Genomic DNA, 22,724 nt, shown 5'->3' with positions numbered 1-22,724 from the left:
TAAATAGAAATACAGTCATAAGTTTATGAACCCATACTAAAGTTGACTAAAAAGAGGAATAAAAAAAAAAATCATCTTTTGGAAATTGATCTTAATGCCTTAATTAAAAAAATGAGGAAAAATCCAACCTTTAAGGACACCAATTTTCTTTGTGAATGAGTAATGTATCGTAAATAAATAAATGTTCTTCCATAAGTAAGTACACCCCTATGTTAAATTCCCATAGAGGCAGGCAGATTTTGATTTTTAAAGGCCAGTTATTTCATGGATCCAGGATACTATGTATCCTGATAAAGTTCCCTTGGTCTTTGGAATTAAAATAGCCCCACATCATCACATCCCCTTCACCATACCTAGAGATTGGCATGGTTTTATTTCAGTTAGCCTAATAGCTGGTTTGATTTGCATTGAGAGATGATTTTATGGAAAGTACCCCATGCCAATCTCTTTCATAGGGCTTTTCAGTCGTCAACTCCAGGATTTCTTTTCTCCACAATAACAACCAGTGAAGAAAGTGTAGTTCTATTGTAAAATTAGGGGTGAACAAGTGGTCAAAAATATGGTTACGGAGTTGGTTATCAAAACAGAATTAGCATTAAGGCCTGTTGTGTAAATCTAACATAGTATAGACCTCCTGAAAGAGCATAACATCAAAATATATATTTACTCAAGTTTTCAGCTGAAAGTTGTCAGCATCATTCCTGTGTGTGTGTGTGTGTGTGTGTGGGGGGGGGGGGGGGGGAATTCTTGGCTTCTTTATCTTCCGAGGCAGCAGGCACATGACAGAAATCCACATTATAGGCATCTGTTTGAGTGTTTTGCACTCCTTCAAAGCCCTGAAAAGAGAAGAAATACATTTAGCTTCAAGAGTTGTGTCTTGTGCTCGAAAAGACAGCAGAGTCGTTGTTTAGCAGTCGCATGAGGTACAATAGAAAAATTATCAGAGGGGCAGAAAAGACAAATTTAAGAATCTAAAAATATCTGACCAATTCAAGCGAAGCAAAGAGAGCTACACTCACACGTCAGAGGAGGACACATGACTTGGGAGGCCTGAATGGGTTATCGCTGGAGGGCACCCCAGTTAGGAGAGGGTCTTTGTGGGCATTTTGCAAACAGAAGGTCTTCAGTTCTGCAGCAGCCTGAGAGACCTGTAACACACACACATCAATTGGTTACAGAAGGAGCACTAAAGCTAGCCACAGTTACACTGTCCATAATACAGAGTAGACCTGATAGCCCCAAAAATGTTGCTGATTATGGTCAATACTTTCTCAAAGCCAATAACTCTGAATATCCGTCAGAGACCCAATGTTTCTTGTACACCCTAGTACCAACCTTTATCACCCAATTAAAAAAAGGGATACTATTATATAGTACCCTTTTTCTAATAATGTATTTACACACAGTATATAAATATAATACCACTTTCTGTATTGAACCCCAAACTTACTTTTTGTAGTCTTAATACATTAAGATAATAATAATATTATATATATATATATATATATATATATATATATATATATATATATATATATATGAAGTAATATATGTCTAAATAAATAAAACTGAATGTAAACAGAATGTAAAAGAAATGTAAATGTATATATGTAGAGCTGCTAAGACGAATCAATGATTAGTTGTCAACAATTAAATTAATCGCCAACTATTTTGACAATTAATGATTAATTGATTTTGAGATGGTGGAGAGAAAAAAATCATCTTGGGCTTTGGGAAACACTCAGTAGCCTATAGCATTTTCCGATTAAGACATGTGGGATATGCCATTATTATTCGGTTTTTAGAGGCATTCTTTGGACATTCAGAAAGAATATGCGTCTCAATCGGGTTTTTTTTTTACTGCAGGCTAATGGTCAGCTCTGTGCGTTGCTATGGTTGCTGTACACATACCAACCAGCCAACAGTTTGGAAGGCTGCAGACCCGATAAGAAGGAGAAACACAGCTACTTTAAAACATTATCAAAAACTTGGATATCAACAGGTTTTTGGATATGCGCAAACATCGCCGACCTTTTCAAGAAGCTGGTTGAAGGAATGAAAGAGGGACGCTGTGTTCGCCACGGTCCAACTAGTCCGCCGCCGGTGGAAAAACTTCGTATTTTAAAAGTCGTGTTTTGCACGGCTACATGTAAACGGGAATATTAGTGGAATATTCACTTTCATTAGCTATATAAACAGCTTAGTCGGAATAAGGGCAAAAACCGGTAAACGTAGTCTCACACTCACTCACACACACTCACACACACACACACACACACACACACACACACACACACACACACACACACACACACACACACACACACACACACACAAGTGTAAACAGTAGCCTAAGTGAAAGTGACGTAAGTCGTGACGTTTAGTCTGACTTCTGTTCTAAAATAAGTAGCCCCCAACAATCACACCAGTCACACAGCAGCACAATCAACAAAGCTGATCACTGTGCTGCACTTAGCAGAGAAAAGTCTGCTCTACACTGCACGCCATCCACAAGTAGCCTACACTCTTGCCTTTGCATGACTTATGTATGAACCTAAATGTAAAAGTGTATTCCTTAAGTATGAGGATAATAGTCAAGAGTTTAAAAAAAATATGAGACGTTTTCAATGTAAGCTAGTTTGTAGTAACCGCACAGGAAAACAGTGTAAAATGGAACAGAGGTAGCCTAAAAAAACATTTTTTTAAACTTTAAAGCTATGGTTTTACCCCAGTCGATGAAGGTAGGCTACTCCAAGAAAATATTGACTACTGACTACTGTGCGACGGTAGCCTGTACTACAAATGTGTGTTCATTGACAGTGATGGATAGGAATGAACTAGTTGCAGCTCATGATCCGCGTGAGAGCGGGAGTCACGCGCACAGGAGAGGTTTGATGTATAGTTTAATGGAAGTGTTGAGTTGTGTGTAGGCTACACCTATCCTACCTTTATCCGACGGACACTGGCCTCGAGACGAAGCTGTTTCACTGCCTTCTGGGCGAGGACTAAACTGCTGTTGGCGGCGCTATTGTTCGACATGACTGAGTCCAAATGACAGCGAAAGTGACCAAGTAGTGAGTTACATTCATGTTTCGGTTCTGGGCTGGAATAAAACACATCTTCCGGTCAAAACCTTCAAAATAAAAAGCCTATTCACTTCACTTTTACTGGCCCCACCCACACCCCCACACACACACACACACAAACAAACACACACACACACACATACATATGTTTGTTTCACTATCTTTGTGGGGACCCGTCATTGACATAATGCATTCCCTAGCCCCTTACCCTAACCTTGACCATCACAACTAAATGCCTAACCTTAACCCTTACCCTCACCCTAACCATAACCTAATTCTAACCCTAATCCTAAAACCAAGTCTTAACCCTCAAACAGCCCTTTAAACTTGTGGGGTCCAGCATTTTGGGCCCCACAAGGCTATGCAGACCCCACAAGTATACTGTATTCCCCGGTTTTTGGACCCCACGAATATAGTAAAACAAGCGTGCGCACACACACACACACACACACACACACACACACACACACAATAACATAACTATGCATCATATTTTATAAACTCATGTTTTTCTATGTAAAATCATGATCTGCATTGGAGTATGTTGTGACTATGACTAATGGACTAATGTTTAATTATTATTATGGTTATTGTAAAAACATGAAGTTGAGTGCTTGATATGCTTCCTTAAGTCTGCAGAATGTTGGCTAGTTTGTTACTGCAGGAAATACATTGTCCAAAACTATCATAATAACTCTCAATAAATCATAATGAATTCTCTGTGTCTTCTGCACAACCAGGCTGTTTGTCTTTCTAGTCATGAGCTAAATATATAGTTGCTCACATGATAAGTTCAAGAAACATTGCTCAGTTCAAACAAATAAGAAAATATGTCAAGTTTAGTCTCAGTGTCATAAATACTGGAGGTTTAAAAGTCAAAAAATACTATTTCTAGACTAATATTTTGTTATTTTATTACTACTCCAAGGTGATTCAAATGTTGCTTAAAAGCAACAGCAGGGGAGAAATTTGATAATATATTTATGTCTGATTGACAAAAGTTATGATTCTTTTTATACAGCTGTGTTTTGTCTGTGCCAGGTATTTTTTCTTTGTTTTGTTTTTTATGAACATAGAAGTCCACATTTCTTTCAAATTCACCACACCATACATAATGTTTAATAGCTTATGTAAATTGTACAACAGGAAGGAACTTATGGAGCCACAAAATATAAAATGATAAAATAAATTACGAGGTTATCAAACAAAAATACAACTGAAAATATCAACAAATAAGTATAGGCTACTGCCAAATAGTTAAATATAATATAATATAAATAATTAAAAACGAGACTAAAAAAATTAAAAGCTTTATAACTTTTCCTTTAACTTGTTATTGTTTTTGAACTAACTGTAGGCTATGTATTCCTTTATATGTTGATAGATGCTGATAACCTTTTAATAGCCTACATTTTGTTAGTTTCCATAGAAACTAGCCAGGACCCAACAGGCTGAGAGAATCATAACACGATTAAGACTGCAGCCACACAAAATAATTATACACTGAATTTGAAATGTATATATTATATAATATACAAACTATGGCATGCCGTTTAGGAAATTATATATATATATATATATATATATATATATATATATATATATATATATATATACGTTTATATATTATATTTTGAATATATTGAATGAACCTTGAATATATTGAATGAAAGTCTGAATATTTTCAGAGATTCATTCAATATATTCAGACTTTCATTCAATATATTCGGACTTTCATTCAATATATTAAGACTTTCATTCAATATATTCGGACTTTCATTCAATATAGTCAAGGTTTATTCAATATATTCAGACTTTCATTCAATATATTCAAGGTTCATTCAATATATTCAGACTTTCATTCAATATATTCAAGGTTCATTCCATATATTCAGACTTTCACTTTCATTCACATATTCACACTTTTATTCAATATATTCAAACTTTACACACACATATATATATATATATATATATATATATATATATATATATATATATATATATAATTTCCTAAACGGCATACCATAACTATATATATCAACCAACAATCAGTCAAAATAGCTCACAAAATGTTTGATTTGTGTAACACAGGCTATTCAGTATTGTAGGGAGAAAGGGTGATTATGTGTAGTAGTAGTACAAGCCATGTATTCAGTAGAATGTAATACAAAACAACGTCCTGTAGAGGGCGGTAATGAAATAGCTACACTTTAAAACCAAGCGCCTATTAACCCTACAGGGAAGAAGAAAGGGTTTCAAAGTTGAAGTTGTAATTGGTTCCGGTGTATCTGGGGGTCACACAGAGGGGTAGCTAAAGAAAAGACTTCAAAATGCTGTTGCAAGTGAGTACAACCAGCCGTTTTAGAGAACCCTCCCGTCAGCGGGGCTCATACTGGACATTAGTTTAAAATGGAACCGGCGGGTACTGTTGTTATTACAGCGTATCAGCTAACTAACGTTAGTAGCTCGCGTAACGTTACCTTAAAGTTGCTTCATGGCATCATCATCACCCCTGTCAGGTGCACACTGTCCCCGGTACTAAAACTCCCAGAGTGTAACGTCAACGTTAGTGTTTTCCAAAAACACAAGACACTTAACATGCCAGTGTTTTATAGACATATTCAATGGGCAGTGCCAAATAAAATCCGTGTGTTTTCCACAACAGTTGAGCATGTTGCTGAGTCTAGTTGTGTAACTTCGTGGATCCTGTATAGTGTATGTAACCTTATAATGCATCCGTGATGTAACCCGACATTACAGACGAACTGCCTAAAGGTAAACAACAAAGAAAGGCTAAAATGCTACTACATTTATTATTAGTTTGCCATTTCAACATTGAACAGCTAGCTAAGCAAATCGGATAAGCAAAGTATGTTATTTTACAAGATGGTATACACTTACAACTTCTCATCACATAAGACATAACATAAGCTTTATTGATCCCACGCAGGACACATTTATACGTTAATATCGTTATTACAATATACAATATACATATATACAATACAACCAATGGGGAACAACTAATGTATTTGAAATTAACCTTTGTTTCCAACTGACTGGATGGAAAGAAACATATGGTCTGTCAATAGATAACAGAGGAGGGCTATTAAGTTATGAACACAATTTTAGATTGATCCAAATGTACACAATTATTCAAAGCAGAACTTAAAAAGATTTGTTATGACTAACCTCAAGAAATGACTTGGTGTGTCCAAATAAATGCAGATTCATGCTTAGTTAAGATTCTAATACATTTAAGTTTTCCAAATTACGAAATCCCTGAAAATGATAAGAAACAAAAATACACATTAGGTTATATCTAAGTTATTTGTATTCTTGTTTATGCGTATATCGCTTCCATATGTTTATAAATGTTTTAGTTTTGTTTGTCTTGCTTTTTTTTTTTTTATGTGTTTAGTAATTGTTGAACACAAGTGTAGAAACCATTGTGTGTGTTCTGCATGTCTGTGTCTTTCAGAGAGTGTTGCACATCGGAGGCTTGACGCTGAAACACAGCCGGTCCATCCACCACAGTCCTGTATGGAGGAGTCCTCTTATACCCATGGTTGTGGAGCAGACAGTGAGTAAGATGACTTTTAAGTGCTGAGCTGTGTTCAAAGTTGTCATATGTGTTAATGCTACACTATGAACGACTTCTCTATACAGACATATGCCCAAAGACCATCCTCACATTAAAGGGTAACTTCGGGTTTTTTCAACCTGGACCCTACTTTCCTGTTTTTGTGTCTAAGTGACTGATGGGAACAACAATCTTTGACATTGGTCCAGTATTAAGCGAGATCGCTGCAGTCGGCAGCGGCGAAACAAGCTACAATGTAAGTTATGGGGCAGTTGTGCACCTTCCAGTTACGTACACAAAAGTGCTCGTTTTGCCACCGACAGGCTCAGATTAATATTCTAAGTGTCTGACAACATTATGGAAAGGATTTCTAAGGAGGTCAACCTTTCTGTTAAAGAGTAAGATCCTTTTTTAAAACATAACATATGCGTAATTGCGTTCGCTAAACCCACCAGACTCCATGTAAATAAACAGTAATTTTAGCATCGGAAAATACACTTCATTCAAAGTCGACAGAAACAAAATAAAACTATGAAAAGCCGTTTTCGTTCGTCTTACCTCTTTTCCAACCATCACAACTCTAGTTTTGGTTGAAATGAACACTTAGTTTACCAATTTGCATGAGAAAATATGTTGGCTCTATACACGCTAAAAGTATTGCTTTTTCAAAAGGAGTCTGGTGGGTTTAGCGCTAGCGACCTCAGAGCTGTTTCTGGATAAACAAAAGGTTTTAAAGAGGTTTTTAAAAGGTCTATCTCTGAAGGGATCCTTTCCATAATGTTGTCAGACACTTAAAATAATAAACTGAGCCTGTCAATGGCAAAAACAGCACTTTTAGTGGACTAAATTGACGATGCACGTTTGCCCCATAGGGTTACAACCCGCTCTGCGGCTGCTGGTTACAGCGTTCACGCTGAATATTGGACCAATTTCAAAGATTGTTGTTCACATCAGTCACTTATACACAAAAATATAGGAAAATAGGGTCCAGGTTGAAAAAAAAAAGAAATTACCCTTTAAGACCTTAAGTTCCTGAATCCTGAAACTGGTGAGAAATCTACACACAAGACGAGCCCATCCACAATTTGAAAAAAAAAAAACACACTAATGCTTTGGCATTGTGCTGTTCTTTGGTAGGGAAACTGGGAAACACTCTTTTTACATTTTATTGTTTGCTTGGAACAAACAGAAGGACTGTGTATTTAGCATGAGTAATGACAGCCACCTCACAAAGAAAAGAGAAGGGGGGGAGGGGAGTAAATGACAAAGGTATACTCAAACTATCAGTATGCAGATTAAAAACTGCACTACACTATTGTCCCACAAAACAATGCACGGAAGACATAGAGGAGCTTCTCACAGCTAGGAAAAGAGCATGACTGGTGGTACTGTTGATAACACACACAAAAAATCAGTTTATTTGGTTGATGTCGGACAGCCTATTGTAGGGCTGCAACTAACGATTATTTTCATAGTCGATTAATCTGTTGATTATTTTCTCAATTAATCGATTAGTTGTTTGATCTATGAAAATGTGGATCAGTGTTTCCCAAAGCCTAAGAGGACGTCCTCAAATGTCTTGTTTTGTCCAAAACTCAAAAGATATTCATTTTACTCTCACAGAGGAGAGAAGAAACTAGAATATACTCACATTTAACAAGCTGGAATCAGAGAAATCTTATTTTTTTTAATAAAAAAATGACTCAAACGATTAATCGATTATCAAAATAGTTGGCGATTAATTTAATAGTTGACAACTAATCGATTCATCGATTCATCGTTGCACCTCTAGCCTATTGTATCATTTGCTGTAAAAAACGTATAAGATATTTTTATATATTAGTATACTTGTGGGACATGACATATTTAATGGATATTTACTTCCAAAGTGTACCAAGTATGTAGACTGATTCACAGCCTCTCAGTTAATCTCATAACACTATGAAAATCAACTGATAGCTAACCTACGACAGGAAGCAACGCCGCTGTATTTCTCAGTTACCGGCGGCCAACAGTCATTGCCTTGATGAGGAGAAAAAAACATGTAAACAAAGAGGACAGTTCAAATGTAGTCACTGTTTGCAGCGCAAAGGCTTCAGAAGTCAGAGTGAAATCTATCTCAACCCAAAGTAGGTTTAAATCATTTCATAATAGCTATAGCGCGTAGTTTCTGTCGCCCCCCCCATGAGGAATTCTAAGTAATGACAACAAAACTGTCGGCGCGTCCACATGACACAAGCCTTCTATGATCCCGCACCACCCCCACCCCTCTTCCACGCAGTTGCTAGTAGCCAAGGAGGACACGGAGGATTAAAATAACACGATGGACTCTTCAGAAGAGGTTGTTATCTTCAATCGAGTTTCTGCGTGGGAAAGTCACCGGACGACACAATCTTCTGAACATAGCCATACTGAGAAATACAGAGAGAGTTGTGTGGAGCTGATAGTCTTAATTAGCTTTGTAGCAACTCATTTGGCAATGGCTTGAATGTAACAGACGTTCTTTATTATCAAAAAGTTACGCTCTAAAGCTTTAATGTACAGAAATTAACCAAATACAATGTGGAAACCTACATAGAATTGTTTTATTGGTGTTCTATAAGTTCAAATAAATTCTGCCTTTTTGTTGTTGTTTTCTAGGGGAGAGGAGAAAGAGCATATGACATCTATTCCCGCCTCCTGAGAGAGAGAATCATTTGTGTAATGGGTCCTGTAAGTGTCTGCCTGAATGTAAACGAGAGTGAACTTATTTTTTTTTTTTCTCAATGTGATTTTATATTCTGGCTCTTTCGTTCCTTCCTCACTCAGATCGATGACACTGTGGCTAGTCTGGTTATCGCCCAGCTGCTCTTCCTACAGTCAGAAAGCAACAACAAGCCCATCCACATGTACATCAACAGTCCTGGTGAGACATCAGTGAAGTGCTGGAAACATCCTGAAACGGACACTAGCACAAACTACTATGCATGTCAGAAATGTACAAATCAAAATAGAAGAAGGTTGGAAAAACAATAAGAGAACCTTAAATCTTAATGATCATTTTCAGTTGTCCTATGTATGTTTTCCTTTTCCTTTTTCCATTGCACATTTCAACTTCAGCTTTTACATTTAACCTTTTACATTTTTCAGTTCTCTGTATTGCCACGAGTTACCAATAACATGTTCTAGACAGTTATAATTAATGTAGAAGGAGGCTTGATTTTGTTTTCGAAAATGAACACACAACGTCGAAACACAGGCCTAATTGCCGTTTCATAATATCACAATTTCCTTTTTAGCATTTCATTATGGCCTAATTATCTTTGAGTGTAGTCTCGCATTGCCAGACCTTCCTCCACTGCGCTGCGGAGGAGGGTCTGGCTAGTCCACACAACATTCATTGGCATTTCTTTAAACCAATCACAATCGTCTTGGGCGGTGCTAAGCTCCGCAGGGAGCCGCTGCATAACAGCCTCTGGAAGGAACTTGTTTTGGTGGAACATGTGTACGTTCAAAAGTAGTTTTTAGTCGTGCAACAGAAAACTCAGATTGGACAGATAGTCTAGCTAGCTGTCTGGATTTACCCTGCAGAGATCTGAGGAGCAGTTAACCATAGTCCTCAGAAATCCACCGGAGTTTAGAACGCCAACACAAAGAATGCGCAAGGTAACAGACCTCCGGGCGAAAAAAGTGAAATCCGGCGGAATTTCCGTCGGCAACGGAGCAGTCCTGGAAGTGGAACGTCGAGGATATACGGTAGACTCGCTCCACCCAGACCACTCTCTGCTCAGACACAAACACTGCACATACAGACTCAGACACAGCAGAGCAGACTGTGTATCACTACACATAACGACCGGTTCTATAACAGTTTCTTCTTGAGTAGTACAATATAATAACAGTCTCCATACCAGTTTCTCTTTTTAATTTAGATCTTGATCCTGAGTAAAAACATCTGGCCTTATGATGAGCCTTTTAAAATGAGTACATTCATGCCACTTCTTTCCCTTTCCTGTCCCCCAAGGCGGTGTGGTGACAGCAGGCCTGGCCATTTACGACACCATGCAGTACATCCTTAATCCCATCTCCACCTGGTGTGTTGGCCAGGCAGCGAGTATGGGCAGCTTGCTCCTGGCAGCCGGAACGCCGGGCATGAGGCATTCACTGCCCAACGCCCGCATCATGGTTCACCAACCTTCAGGAGGCACCAGGGTAAGGGGGTCTCCCCACGTCCTTTAATATTGTTTTGAAATCAAGCAAGGGTGGGGTGGGATTCCAGAGTCTAAACGTTGCCAAGCCTGTAAAGGTGATCATTACACTGAAACGGGGGAATACTAGTCTCGCTTTGCCAGACCTTCCTCCACAGCGCTGCGGAGGAGGGTCTGGCTAGTCCACACAGCATTCTGGGATGGGAGAAAAAAAACCGTGCTCTGGCTTATTGGCATTTCTTTAAACCAATCACAATCGTCATGGGCAGCGCTAAGTGCCAGACGGCGCCACGGTGCCGCTGCAGAATAGCCTCGGGAAGGAACTTGTTTTGGTGGAACGTGTACGTTCAAAAGTTGTTTTAGTCGTGCAACAGAAGTTTAAAACGCCAACCCAAAGAAAGTGGAAGGTAACGGACATCTGGCCGAAAAGAGGGACATCCGGCCGGATTTCCCGCGGCACCGGAAGCAATCCCGGAAGTGGAACGTCGTGGATATAGACTAGGGGAATAATAAACCTGTAAAGGCGATCTTCCATGGACACAATATACAAACAGCGATGCAGGAAAAGAGCAGAGAGCATCGTTAGAGACTCACTCCATCCAGCCCTCTCTCTCTCTCTCTCTGCTCAGACACAAACACTGCACATACAGACTCAGACACAGCAGAGCAGACTGTGTATCACTACGCATAAAGCCCGCTTCTATAACAGTTTCTTCCCTGCCACAGTCAGACTGATGGCAAAAACGAAAATAAAATACTGAACAGTTAACTGTGGTTAAAGGTGCAATCATCCTATACTACTGTGCAATATTTGCAATATTTATTCTCAAATGCAAATGCAATATCCCCCACAGTTGTCACACACCCATTACCCTTAGTATAGTGTTTATAACCTGTATATATGAATTACTTCTACTCCTTCTCCTCCTGGCTTACAGTAGTAGTACTCGTACTCCAGGACTGTATTGGTGTACGCACAAATGGCAAATAAAAATCTTGGAATCATTTTACTGAAACCGGTAATATTAACCTGTGTGTGTGTGTGTGTGTGTGTGTGTCTGTGTGTGTGTGTGTGTGTCTGTGTGTGTGTGTGTGTGTGTGTCCAGGGCCAGGCCACAGACATCGCCATCCAGGCTGAGGAGATCCTGAAGCTGAAGAAACAGATCAACGTCATCTACGCCAAACACACTGGCCAGCCGCTGGAAACCATTGGTAGGTTCCAGCTCTCTGAGCCCCTATCTGGCACCCGGCGCAGCGCAAAGCCCGACGCAAGTGTCTTTGCTAGTTTAACTTTCCCGTCCAGCGGCCGCGTCGTTTAAATAGCAAATGCACTTGCGCATCCGCTCACGGGCGTGCTGGTCTTACAGGGAGGTGTGTTCACGTGCATTCCACAAGTGTTGCTATCTTGAGGCAGCGGGAAGTGATCGTGCCATTGACCAACAAAAACCTGGTCTAAAGTCAATAACGCAGCATTTCATTGTTATTTTAACAGCGAATAAGTAAAATGCGCCTAGGCTCGTGCACAGCTTCCCTGCTTGTTACACACACAGGGAAGTGCAGCAGCACACAAAGATGCAAAAGATTACAAATAAAAATATTACGGTGCAAATCCGCCGTCATAATAGCAATGCTCCAAGGTCCAAACGTGCCTGGCTTTTAAAGGGAACGGGAGATGGCACTCTGATTGGTTTATTGCATGTTACGGCCAAAACACACCTCTGAATGAATTAATTCCAACAACAGCAAGCATAAACAGGCTTGCAGCGTTCCAGCCAATAACAGACAAGAAGGATTTGGGGGTGGAGGTTGGGGGGGTTAGTGCACGGAAGGGAGGGGAAGGAGGAGGGAGAGGAGGGAGGGGCAAGCTAGCCTCGTTTTGTTTGAAAATACGCCAACAAGAAGTGCCGTCACCCAACGTCGCTTAGAGCACCTTTTTAAATTTGGAAGCGATGATCGGATTCGAAACGATTCCACTGGATTTGTAATTTTTGAAATGATTCCAAGTTGGAACCGGGTCTCGATGCCCAATCCTACTCTTAATAGTTAGAGTAGGATTAGGTGACTCTGAGCAATACCCCCCTGGGGTCCTGGACCCCCTGTTGATGATGTCTGTCTTAAGCTGTCTTATCAAATAAAGGCCTAAAAATTATCTTTTTAAAAAAAAAAAAAAAAAAAGCAAGGAGGAGCTGATCAATGAAAGTGAATGGATGCCCTTTTCTTCTCGTTTCTGTCCTACCTTATAGAGGGTGTGATGGAAAGGGATCGCTACATGGGCCCCATGGAGGCCCAGGACTTTGGTATCATCGACAAGGTCCTGATCCACCCGCCCCAGGCCGGCCAGGATGAGCCGGAGCTGGTGCAGAAAGAGCCGGCGGCAGCAGCCAGCGCCCCCCAACAGCCAGAGTGTGCAGCCCCTGCGCAGGCCCTCCCCGGGATAAACCCCCCCTCCTCATACAAACCTGAGCCATGAAGCCACGAACAGTACAGAGCGCTGGTGGTTTGATACCTGACAGTTTGGGAAGAACAAGGCGGGCGCCTCCATGATGTCTTTTTTTCTTTCCCCCCCCTAAGCCGTCTCCACACGTGCGCAGGCATCATGTTACAGAGAACCCAATGTTTGCTACACCTTTTTATTTTTGTTTTTATTACTGTTAAGATGTAGATTCTGGTGAAATAAAAAATCAAAGAAGCGATGGCTGAAGTTGGTCATTGCTCACATCTGAAGGAAACCAGCTAGGGCTGCACGATACGAGGAAAATACGGGATACGCCATAACGTTGAATATCTCGATAACGATATTACTTGCGATGAATACAGATGTTAAAATGTTCTCAGTTCTGCCTTTCTGCTGCTTTCAGTATTCTGCTATAATACAAGGCGTTGCTTGTTCTTTTATCGAACAAATCGAACATTGGATTGAGTATAAACGGTAACACTAAGAAAAGAATGACTGACATTTTAAAGTGCAGTATCTGTAGAAAATACAGATACTCTTTAAACTAATTTAAAAACATCTCCGTGTTTTTTGTGATTTGTCGCAGTCTTCGCAATGTTGATATTGCAATGACAATTTAAAAAAAAACAAATGGATTTATCGTGCAGCCCTAGTTTCAGCTGAGTTGGTGTTAGCGCTCGCAGAGTGAAAGTACAGCGTGATAAAAGGTAGATGATCTTATTCAGGGGAGGGGGAGGGGACGCCTGCTTGAGACTATGGAGCCATCTCGTTCTGTACCTCCGTGCAGAGACGGCCACTGGAAGAGTGTAGATGACCTGTATTTGAATACTCCTATTTGTAATTAATAAAATGTCCACAACTCACAAAACACGGACTGCTTGTTCTTGATCCGTTTCGTCTCAAATTCATCTTGAGATCATCCCATCCACAGGAACTGAAATGGCTGCACAGTCACCCTGGTGTCCTATGTAATTATGGAACAAAGTGAAAATGCAAGTTTTTTTTTTTAGGCTGCAGATCACGTTTTGCTCGTTAGAATGCAGTTGACGCATCTAGACGTCAAATGGGAGCCGTGAAAGGAGAGTAATACTGTGTAAAATAAAGTGAGACGTATATCGTTTAAGTCACTGTAAATGAGTACTTTTACTTTAATTGAACTTTTAAGTAAAAAACAATTTGAATGCAGGACTTTTTATTTGTAACAGTGTTTCCACAGTGTGATATTGGTACTTTTAATTTAGTAAAAGAATTGAGTACTTCTTCGACCAACCGCATTTTAGGCCTTTTATTTGATAGGACAGAGAGGGGGTATGACATGCAGCAAAGGGCCACAGGTCAGAATTGAACCCGCGGCTGCTGCGGCGAGGACTGAGCTACCCAGGCGCCCCAGATTTTGTTTTTAACACGAGCGCTTTACATTTGGGTGAGATACCTGAAGAGCATCCACTGCTTTTTCCTAAAGTATACTGCATGGACAGGGCCTTTTACTTTTGATACTGTAATACTTATATTTAATACGTTTTACTTGTTTTCTTAAGTGAAATGTACAATGCAAGATTTTATATTAACATTCCATATTAATATAGTCATTTAGTAGGTCTGATCCAGAATCATAGTCATTAAAAGAATATTTGAAAAATGAAATATCCTCATTATAATGCTGTTGAAGCATCTAGACGTCTAATGAACTTTCACTTGACAACATAATGTAGCCTTAAAAAACGTAAAAAGTAGGTCCCAACTGCCAAAAAGAGCGTAACCGCAATACACCAATCAGAAACAAAGGCAGAAACTGATGAGAGCGTAGTCAGCCAATCAGAATCATCTGTGTCTGGGGCCTGAAAATGTTAAGTCATTGTTGAGCTGAATAGTGGTAGAAGTGACTGCTTTTAAAAGACCTTTAAAATTTCATTTGATTTATTCATATTACCACAAAAAAGAAATATTGACACATATTGACATCTCAGCCTCAGAAACCCTTAGAAATGACAGATAGGATTATGATGTTAACTACTTACTAGGCTACTTAACTTTGGTTGACGAATGCATGACCCACAGTCACACGGTAGTCAAACAAATATTCTTGTTACACTACGGTTGGCGCCGTTACTGAAGCGGCGCAGCTTTCGATTCCTGGTTGAAGAGTCATAGCTGAGGCAGGAAATGTTTCTGCTGACCTGCATGTCCACTAACATTTGTCTTATGGATAAACTGGCATCAAATGAGATTGTGCTTAAAGGCCCTGAACGCCCACGCACGTGTTGTCAGTTAATCTGTCTGATTGGACCTCTTCCCAGGACTCTGTGGTGTGTGTAGACTGAGTGATTGTCTCTTGTCAGCTTTGTTGCACCTGTTTAGGGCAGGACAGACGACAACTTTATTATTAAATTCCCATCAAAGCTCTGGCCCACCTTCAACCTGAGTAGCTTCATCAGCCAGAAAAACTGAAATCACCTCTGTGGGTGTTCAGAGGCTTTAAAGAAGTTAAAATATTTCTAGCCTCCCCCCTTTCTTACATACAGTATGTGCTCTTGAGCAAGGCACCGAACCCCCAACTGCTCGGGGCGCCTTTCCATGGGCAGCTCCCTCACTCTGACATCTCTCCATTAGTGCATGTATAGGTTCTGAGCATGTGTGTGTAATTCAGGCCTGTGTGTAATGTGTGTAATAACAACAGAGTGAAAACATTGTAATTTCCCCTAGCGGGATTAATAAAGTATACAATATTATTATTATTATTATAATAATATGCAGGGGGTGAATTTTATGAAAAACAGTATTAAAACACAGACAAGACATTTCAAACCCGGCAGACACCAAGAGAAAATAAACCAATTAACCAAAACAATACAAAAGACTTACAATGACAAAAGTTATTAAAAAAAACAAACGCTGTAACTTACGTTTCACCATGTCAAAATCTGAGTGCGAGAGGATAATAAATAAGCGTGCATTCTACACACCTGAGCCAGTTTAATTTGCTTTACCAATAAAATAGCATGTGTTGTGCCAACCCAAATAAATAAAAAGCTAAGCGTATGTTCTAAAAGCACTGTAGATACAAGATCCAAATACAATGGTGACAGGAAGAGGAGTACAGTGTCACAGAGGTCTGCTTCAGCAGATAGAAGGAGTCAAGTGGGGCACAGACATCCAGTAATATACACAAACACAGATTTAAAAAAAAAAAAAAAAAAGAATGATTAATCCCATTTCCAGTTGAATTTCCTGAACATTCACATTCATACATCCAGTTGCACGCACACGCACACACACTGCCTGTCATCACATGAGAGAGCAGCTGGACTTGGCCGAGGTGGTCCAGCGCAGCCAGCTCAGTTTCTGTTCGCTGTAAGGTGGGTAGCGCAGGCTGTTGAGTCTCTCCAAAGCCCAGCCGCGCAGCATGACGGCCCGCCGGTGGCTGAACGTCTCGAAGCTCCAGCGGCCGTGGTAACTGCCCCAACCGCTGGCCCCTGGAAGGAGCGGGCAAGACCATAACCATCAGGCTACACATGACTTTTAAAGCATCTTTTAAAAAAGGCCTCTCTCAAGATGTTCTCTGACTGAACTTAACGCTATTCCGTTGAAATGCAGCAGAATAAAGAGGAAACTACAGTGCAGTTTGTATGAAAACCTTACCCTAATAATAAAGTTGACCCTCTTCTCATCTGACGGTGAAATGGTCAACGTGCGTATAGATGATGGGGTGGTGATGGCGCAGTGAAAATGACACGTGCCTTTGGTGTGGGAGATCTGGGTTCAATTCCCACTGTGATACATCAACCGACGTGTCCCTGAGCAAGGCACATAACCCCTAGTTGCTCCAGAGACGTGCGACCTCTGATATATATAGCAATTGTACGTCGCCTTGGATAAAAAGCGTCAGCTAAATGACATGTAACGTAAAGATGAAGTTTTAACACTTTGGCAAGGCGCTGTATCCGTGTCACATTCTCATCAGGGGCTGAGCCCCCCTAAAGGTCTGATCCTAGAATCGCCCGACTTAGTATAGTAATATTGGCAAATTTCTTTCTAAAAATTATGTTAATGTGTGTTCTACTCCTTCAATAGCTCACACAATAAATACTTATTCAATAACACTGGGACAGTATGCATGAGGTATGGGTGAGTACAAAGGCACAGGCACTGTGGGCAGCTATGACGGGTCCTGCACAATTCAGTAAACACTGTAATAAATCCTGAATTAGTGCAGCCGTGAATGAGGCTGATATGCGTGTGTTCTGTGATTACAGGTGAGCGTAGTAGTTGCTAAGGTGATAGTGTACTAATGCAGATGTGAAACAAACATACATTTGATAGTGGATATCAATAATGTAATGTGACGGAAAAGTTATTTAGAATAAACATTAAAAAAAATAAAAAAAAACATGCACATGGCCAGGTTGGCTCAGTGGGTAGAGCAGGCGCACATATACTGAGAGGTCTATGCCTCGACGCAGAGGTCCAGTTTTCAAATCCGACCTGTGACCATTTCCTGCATGTCTTCCCTCTCTCTCCCCTCTCTCACCTAGCTGTTCTGTCAAATTAAAGGCGGAAAAGCCCAAAAAATTATCTTTAAAAAAAAAAAAAAAAAAAGACATGCACGCCTGGAAAATGATTTACAACATCCAAGTGTGTAACAGCAGGCCAGTTTGAAGTTCTCCTAGGGATGCTGGTGAAGTGCGAGAGAGAGAAGGTGAATGTACAGTAGCTAGAGTCTGCAGTTTGAGCATAAATGCTGCGGCTCCTACAGACGGGTCTCCTTTCCCCGGCTGCTGAGTGGAGTAATGGGGGGTTAGCTCCGGAGACTCCAACCCCTCCGCTTTATTTTGACGTGTCATCATTAATTCATTACAAATATTACAACAACAAAAAAAGCCCACGGTGTGTGAAGACCTTTAAGCCACCTACGCATGATCCACGGGCAAAAAGCGCGAGGTAGGGCGCAGAGCAAAGAGGCAAAGCGCAGCGCAGAAACGTTCTGGAATTGGTTGCGGCTTTCAGCGGCAACTGGGTCAAAGTTGAAATAATTTGAACTTTGAGCGCAGCGGCGATTCCGAGCGGTGCGCGACTCCAGGGGGGTAGCGCAGCGCCTAGTTGCTGCTAGCTCTCCCCGTTGGAAATCAACGGAACGGCCGGCGCAGAGCGATTTTGCCGCCTATCATGTGTAGGCGGCTTTAGAGATACAAAACCGGATTTTGTTATGGCGCCCAACAGAGCCCCTAAATCCCAAAAGGGTTTGGGACTTTGGAAAGCAGGGTCACACCTACCTACGCCCCCAAAGGGCAGGGTTGGCAGGGTCATGTGGACGATCCCGTCATTGGAGCAGAATCCTCCGCTGCTGGTCTTCTCCAGCACAGCGTTTACTATCTGCAAAGAGGAAGGGCGACCGGATGTGAAATAGAAGACAATCAGGGTTCTTCCTGCATAGAGGAATTTTTTGCCGCCCCCCCCAAAAAAAAAAAAAAAAACACCACACCAAAATGACAAGAATTGAGAATAAAAATAGCAATTTAAATCCTGTCCGAATGTGTTGAATAGCAATTTACCAAACAACCGTTGAACAACCAGAACATACAACTTCAATGCGAGCACTCATCACAGTTTTATCGTCCAGAGTCAGGCTCCCGGTGATTTTAGCGGTAGAATTTAAATGATTGTTATTTTTTTTTTTTTAACCAGTTTTTTTAATTGCCGTTTTTATTTGCTTAAGCATAATTAATCTTCTGTTTATCAAATTGTCCGGAAAATGCATACATTTCTGTTAAAAAAGGTAACACAGACTAATTTTCCCTAACCCCCCCCCCCCCCCCCCGGACCATATGTCTACAGCTATGATTGTGGGAGGCTGCAGAGTCGTGAGTTCTTACGGAGGATTCTTCAGAGAAGACATAGAGGGCCAGCGGCTTCTCTTTGCGGTTGACAAAGTCGATGCCTTCCTGCAGGGACTCGACAGTGATGATGGGCAGGATGGGGCCGAAGATCTCCTCCTCCATCAGAGCGTCGTCTTCAGCCACGTCCACCACCACTGTGGGAGCTGACATAAGACATCGCTACATTAAGAAATGGTTAAGTGTTGTGCTTAATGATCCCAAATATTTAGGAGAAACAAATATGAGCTGCGTTAGTTATCCATCTATCTGCGGTGTCTTGTAGAAATCAACTAAACGCCACTGGAGAACACTGTATCTGAGGTTTAAGTTAAAGGGTAACTACCGTTTTTTTTCAACCTGGACCCTATTTTCCTATGTTGTTGTGTCTAAGTGTCTGATGGGAACAACAATCTTTGACATTGGTCCAGTATTAAGCGAGATCGCTTCATTCAGCAGCGACGAAAAAAGCTACAATGTAAGTTAATGGGGCAATTGTCCAGCTTGTATTTACCTTCATACGTAGGAGCGTACGTTTGAAAAAAGAAACACAATCTTCCTCTTAAAAAAGGAGACGCTAATTCATTAAACTCATCTTTGCTCAATGCAATACATGGTAGCCTGGTGGCTAATACAGTTGCTGATGTCACTTAAGGTGGATATTGCTATAGAACTGACATTACTGAGTCACTTCTGACTTCTCTACTAGTGCTACTCCTACACACTATATTATAGCATTTACCATTATCCTATACCCAACCAACCCATTCTGACAAACATACAGTATTATGGTTTGTTCATCAGCCGGTTTGGATAGAGATACATTATCCAAACGCTTGTACTTTGCTGTGCTTTTAAAAATGGTCATAGAAATATGCATTCTACAGTTTTTGAACGTTGTCATTGGGCTCATTTGGTGCATCGCTGATGCTCTTTACATTAGTCAAGTTAACTTAATTGTCAATTCTGCAATATGTGCCAGACATACTGTACAGAGCAATTAAGAATACGTTTCTCTCCGACCCACGGTGCAATAACGACAAGTACAACAAGTATAATAGAAAAGATAAGAAATATATACAAATAAAGATAAAAAAGATAAGTAATATGCACAAATAAGATAAAGAAAGATAAGTAATATATACAATACAGTAATAAATTCTAAATAGTGCAAATGTAAGGCAAAATCAAAGTTAGTACAGAAAACTAAAGATGAAGATATTTGAAATGTGCAATATAAAGGAAGAGTGTCTTCTTCTTCATCCAGTAAACTCACCTATGTACTTGTCCTCCTGGTTTCCCTCTCCTCCCACAACAACCTTGCCTCTGGACCGGCCGAGCAGGTCCATCAGTCGCGTCCAGTGTCGGGGTGACACAATGCGGGACACGTCAGGACAGGTCTGAGGGTCCTTGCCGTAGAAGTCCTCCAGGGTCTGGCGCAGTGCAGGCAGCAGGGCGTCCCGGGTGGCCTGCGAGCACAGCACATAGTCCGGGGCCGCACAGCTCTGGCCGGCGTTAAAATACTTTGACCACACCAAGCGCTGAGCGGCGGAGGCCATGTTCACCTGGCCGTATATCAAGCACGGACACTTGCCGCCCAGTTCCAACGTCACGGGGGTCAGGTGGTCTGAGGCTGCCCGCAGGATGCTGCGGGCCACAGTCTGAGAACCTGAAAGACAGAGCTGAAGAGTCAAGTGTCCGCAAACGGAAATGATTCGTCCTCTCGCGAGCGTGAACGTGGTTCCTACATTTGATGACAATCTGGCTGCAAGTAATCAAGATATCTTGCTATGGACCAAAGTGTTCATCAGGATCCTGAAGTCCCAGTACTGGACAAAAAAAATACCAATGATGTTTTGTGGAACATTCCTTTGTCTCTAAAAATGCCTATTATTTTAGAATCAGCCGGAAGTTCCAGATGTCCCTCACCTTCTGCTTTCTTTGCGTTTACGTTCTTAACTCTGGTCGCTTTGAGAAACGGCAACAGGACGTTACACGCTGAAAATGGCAAGTTTTGAAGAAAATTTGGATCGTGCAACAAGGCAGGCCTACTTGGTTCTTTTCGGGGAATGATTGTTAACATTTACAAAGAATATTTTTACGGCATTTACTCTCCAACTGGGCCGTTTTGGGACCGATTGGTGGGATTGCTGTGGACAAAATACACACGGCGATACACTGGTAAGAGCCAATGATGTTTAACAGTGTATCCAGCTAATTTAAATAGTTCATGTTACTGTAGCTTTTGAACAGTTCATTTCATTTAATATTGCATGTAGCATTTTCTTTAGTGCGGTGCAAATATTTCAACTAAAACAACTTCTTTCCGAGACTATTTTGCAGATCCACCGTCTTTGCGAGTGGAGAGAAATGCGAACAACCCAGAGCGTTTATTTCTCCTATCCAGGAGTGAATGTGTGGAGGGGCCAGACCTTAGCGCTGTGGAGTAAGGTCTGGCAATGCAAGACTACTGTGGCTCATAAACAAACGGTGCGATTGCAGCAGGAATGTTTACAGCTACAGTGGAGGTGAAAACTACTTGACCAACATGGATATGTGGCAAGATTTCGAGGTGTGGGAGCTCTGGGCCTCTGGCAGTCCGTGGTGAGGAAGAAATTAAGCGGCAGATGACCTGGATGTGTATGTGAGGAGCATTAGCGTAACAAGGCTAACAGGACTGTATGAGAGAGGCATCTGCTGTACACAGAAACAGGTCACAAGCAAATTCAAGGCACAGAAAGAGCAGTACACCAAAGTCCGTGACCACAACTGAGTGGTGTTGGGCGAATTGACAAAAGAAGGGTTGAACACGGCTCAGATAACCCTGATCCGACCCTGGTCACTGGCAGGAAAGAGGTATATGTAATTTTTTTTTTTTTTAAACACAGTCTTCCTCACTCTTACAGATAAGTTGCATTCAAAGGCAAGAAAACCCCCTCGGTCTATTCAATACACTTCACACCTAGTCTCGCATTGCCAGACCTTCCTCCACAGCGCTGCGGAGGAGGGTCCGGCTAGTCCACACAGCATTCCGGGATGGGAGAAAAATGTGCTCTGGTTTATTGGCATTTCTTTAAACCAATCATCAATCACAATCATCATGGGCGGCGCTTAGCACCGCACGGAGCAACCGTGCCTCTGCAAAATAGCCTCTGGAAGGAACTTGTTTTGGTGAAACGTGTAAGTTCAAAAGTAGTTTTAGTCATGCGACAGAAAATCTCAGATTGGACAGATAGTCTAGCTAGCTGTCTGGATTTACCCTGCAGAGATCTGAGGATACAGTTAACCATAGTCCTCAGAAATCCACTGGAGGTTAGAATGCCAACAAAGAAAGCGGAAGGTGTTATGTTGAAGTTACGGTGCTCTGTAATGTAATATAAGCTAATGTTTTTTTTTACTACATTTTAGCATGTCCCACAAACACTTCTAAATCATGGAAATTCAATGTGCCGCATAGATGTAATTATGTTGCACATTTGCACACCCTAAATATATAATTTCATAAACTAACCTACATCTTTTAAAAGCAGAGTGATGCTT

The 22,724-nt window shown here is 41.0% G+C and overlaps 3 protein-coding genes across 7 annotated transcripts in view; 1 reads left to right on the top strand and 2 right to left on the bottom strand.

Annotated features, from left to right (window-relative positions):
- Positions 1-702: 702 nt before the first annotated feature.
- Positions 703-3,144, bottom strand: si:dkey-204f11.64 (uncharacterized protein LOC100537752 homolog). 2 transcript variants are annotated; one of them, XM_031318262.2, is made up of 3 exons: positions 2,947-3,144; positions 1,014-1,148; positions 703-836 (listed from the first exon to the last, which is right to left on the bottom strand). In XM_031318262.2, exons 1-2 carry the CDS (start codon positions 3,037-3,039, stop codon positions 1,023-1,025), a joined length of 219 nt encoding a protein of 72 aa, XP_031174122.1. In that variant the 5' UTR covers positions 3,040-3,144; the 3' UTR covers positions 703-836; positions 1,014-1,022. The 2 variants fall into 2 exon arrangements, with proteins under 2 accessions (XP_031174122.1, XP_031174112.1); XM_031318252.2 differs by having other exon boundaries at positions 1,020-1,148.
- The window catches only part of aldh3b1 (aldehyde dehydrogenase 3 family, member B1), a 28,366-nt gene continuing 7,940 nt past the window's right edge, over positions 2,299-22,724 (bottom strand). The window contains exons 7-11 of one of the 4 annotated variants that reach the window (XM_035998965.1): positions 20,461-20,853; positions 19,185-19,351; positions 18,585-18,684; positions 16,596-16,787; positions 2,299-2,336 (exon numbers count right to left, since the gene is read on the bottom strand). In XM_035998965.1, coding sequence (XP_035854858.1) covers positions 16,600-16,787; positions 18,585-18,684; positions 19,185-19,351; positions 20,461-20,853 — 848 coding nt within the window. In that variant the 3' untranslated portion in view covers positions 2,299-2,336; positions 16,596-16,599. Of the gene's footprint in view, positions 2,337-3,532; positions 3,558-16,046; positions 16,788-18,584; positions 18,685-19,184; positions 19,352-20,460; positions 20,854-22,724 lie in introns of those variants that run through there. The other 3 variants (XM_035998964.1, XM_031318093.2, XM_035998966.1) reach the window with 3 other exon arrangements.
- Positions 5,315-14,178, top strand: LOC116063301 (caseinolytic mitochondrial matrix peptidase proteolytic subunit). The gene is made up of 7 exons (XM_031318214.2): positions 5,315-5,431; positions 6,571-6,672; positions 9,313-9,384; positions 9,481-9,577; positions 10,676-10,863; positions 11,966-12,071; positions 13,103-14,178. The coding sequence occupies exons 1-7, from the start codon at positions 5,420-5,422 to the stop codon at positions 13,327-13,329; spliced, it is 804 nt and encodes a 267-aa protein (XP_031174074.2). The 5' UTR covers positions 5,315-5,419; the 3' UTR covers positions 13,330-14,178.

Source organism: Sander lucioperca, chromosome 2 (assembly GCF_008315115.2).
Source record: "Sander lucioperca isolate FBNREF2018 chromosome 2, SLUC_FBN_1.2, whole genome shotgun sequence".
NCBI classification, from domain to species: Eukaryota; Metazoa; Chordata; class Actinopteri; order Perciformes; family Percidae; genus Sander; species Sander lucioperca.
This window is presented reverse-complemented; position numbering and strand designations above follow the sequence as displayed.

What these genes read in the sequence shown, in the direction of transcription:
- LOC116063301 (XM_031318214.2), top strand. An exon ending in CCATGGTTGTGGAGCAGACA is followed by an intron (nt 6,673 to 9,312) that starts GTGAGTAAGATG and finishes GTTGTTTTCTAG; the next exon opens with GGGAGAGGAGAAAGAGCATA. An exon ending in TCATTTGTGTAATGGGTCCT is followed by an intron (nt 9,385 to 9,480) that starts GTAAGTGTCTGC and finishes TTCCTCACTCAG; the next exon opens with ATCGATGACACTGTGGCTAG.
- si:dkey-204f11.64 (XM_031318262.2), bottom strand. Translation starts at nt 3,039, where the DNA reads ATGTCGAACAATAGCGCCGCCAACAGCAGTTTAGTCCTCGCCCAGAAG. An exon ending in CCAGTGTCCGTCGGATAAAG is followed by an intron (nt 1,149 to 2,946) that starts GTAGGATAGGTG and finishes TGTGTGTTACAG; the next exon opens with GTCTCTCAGGCTGCTGCAGA.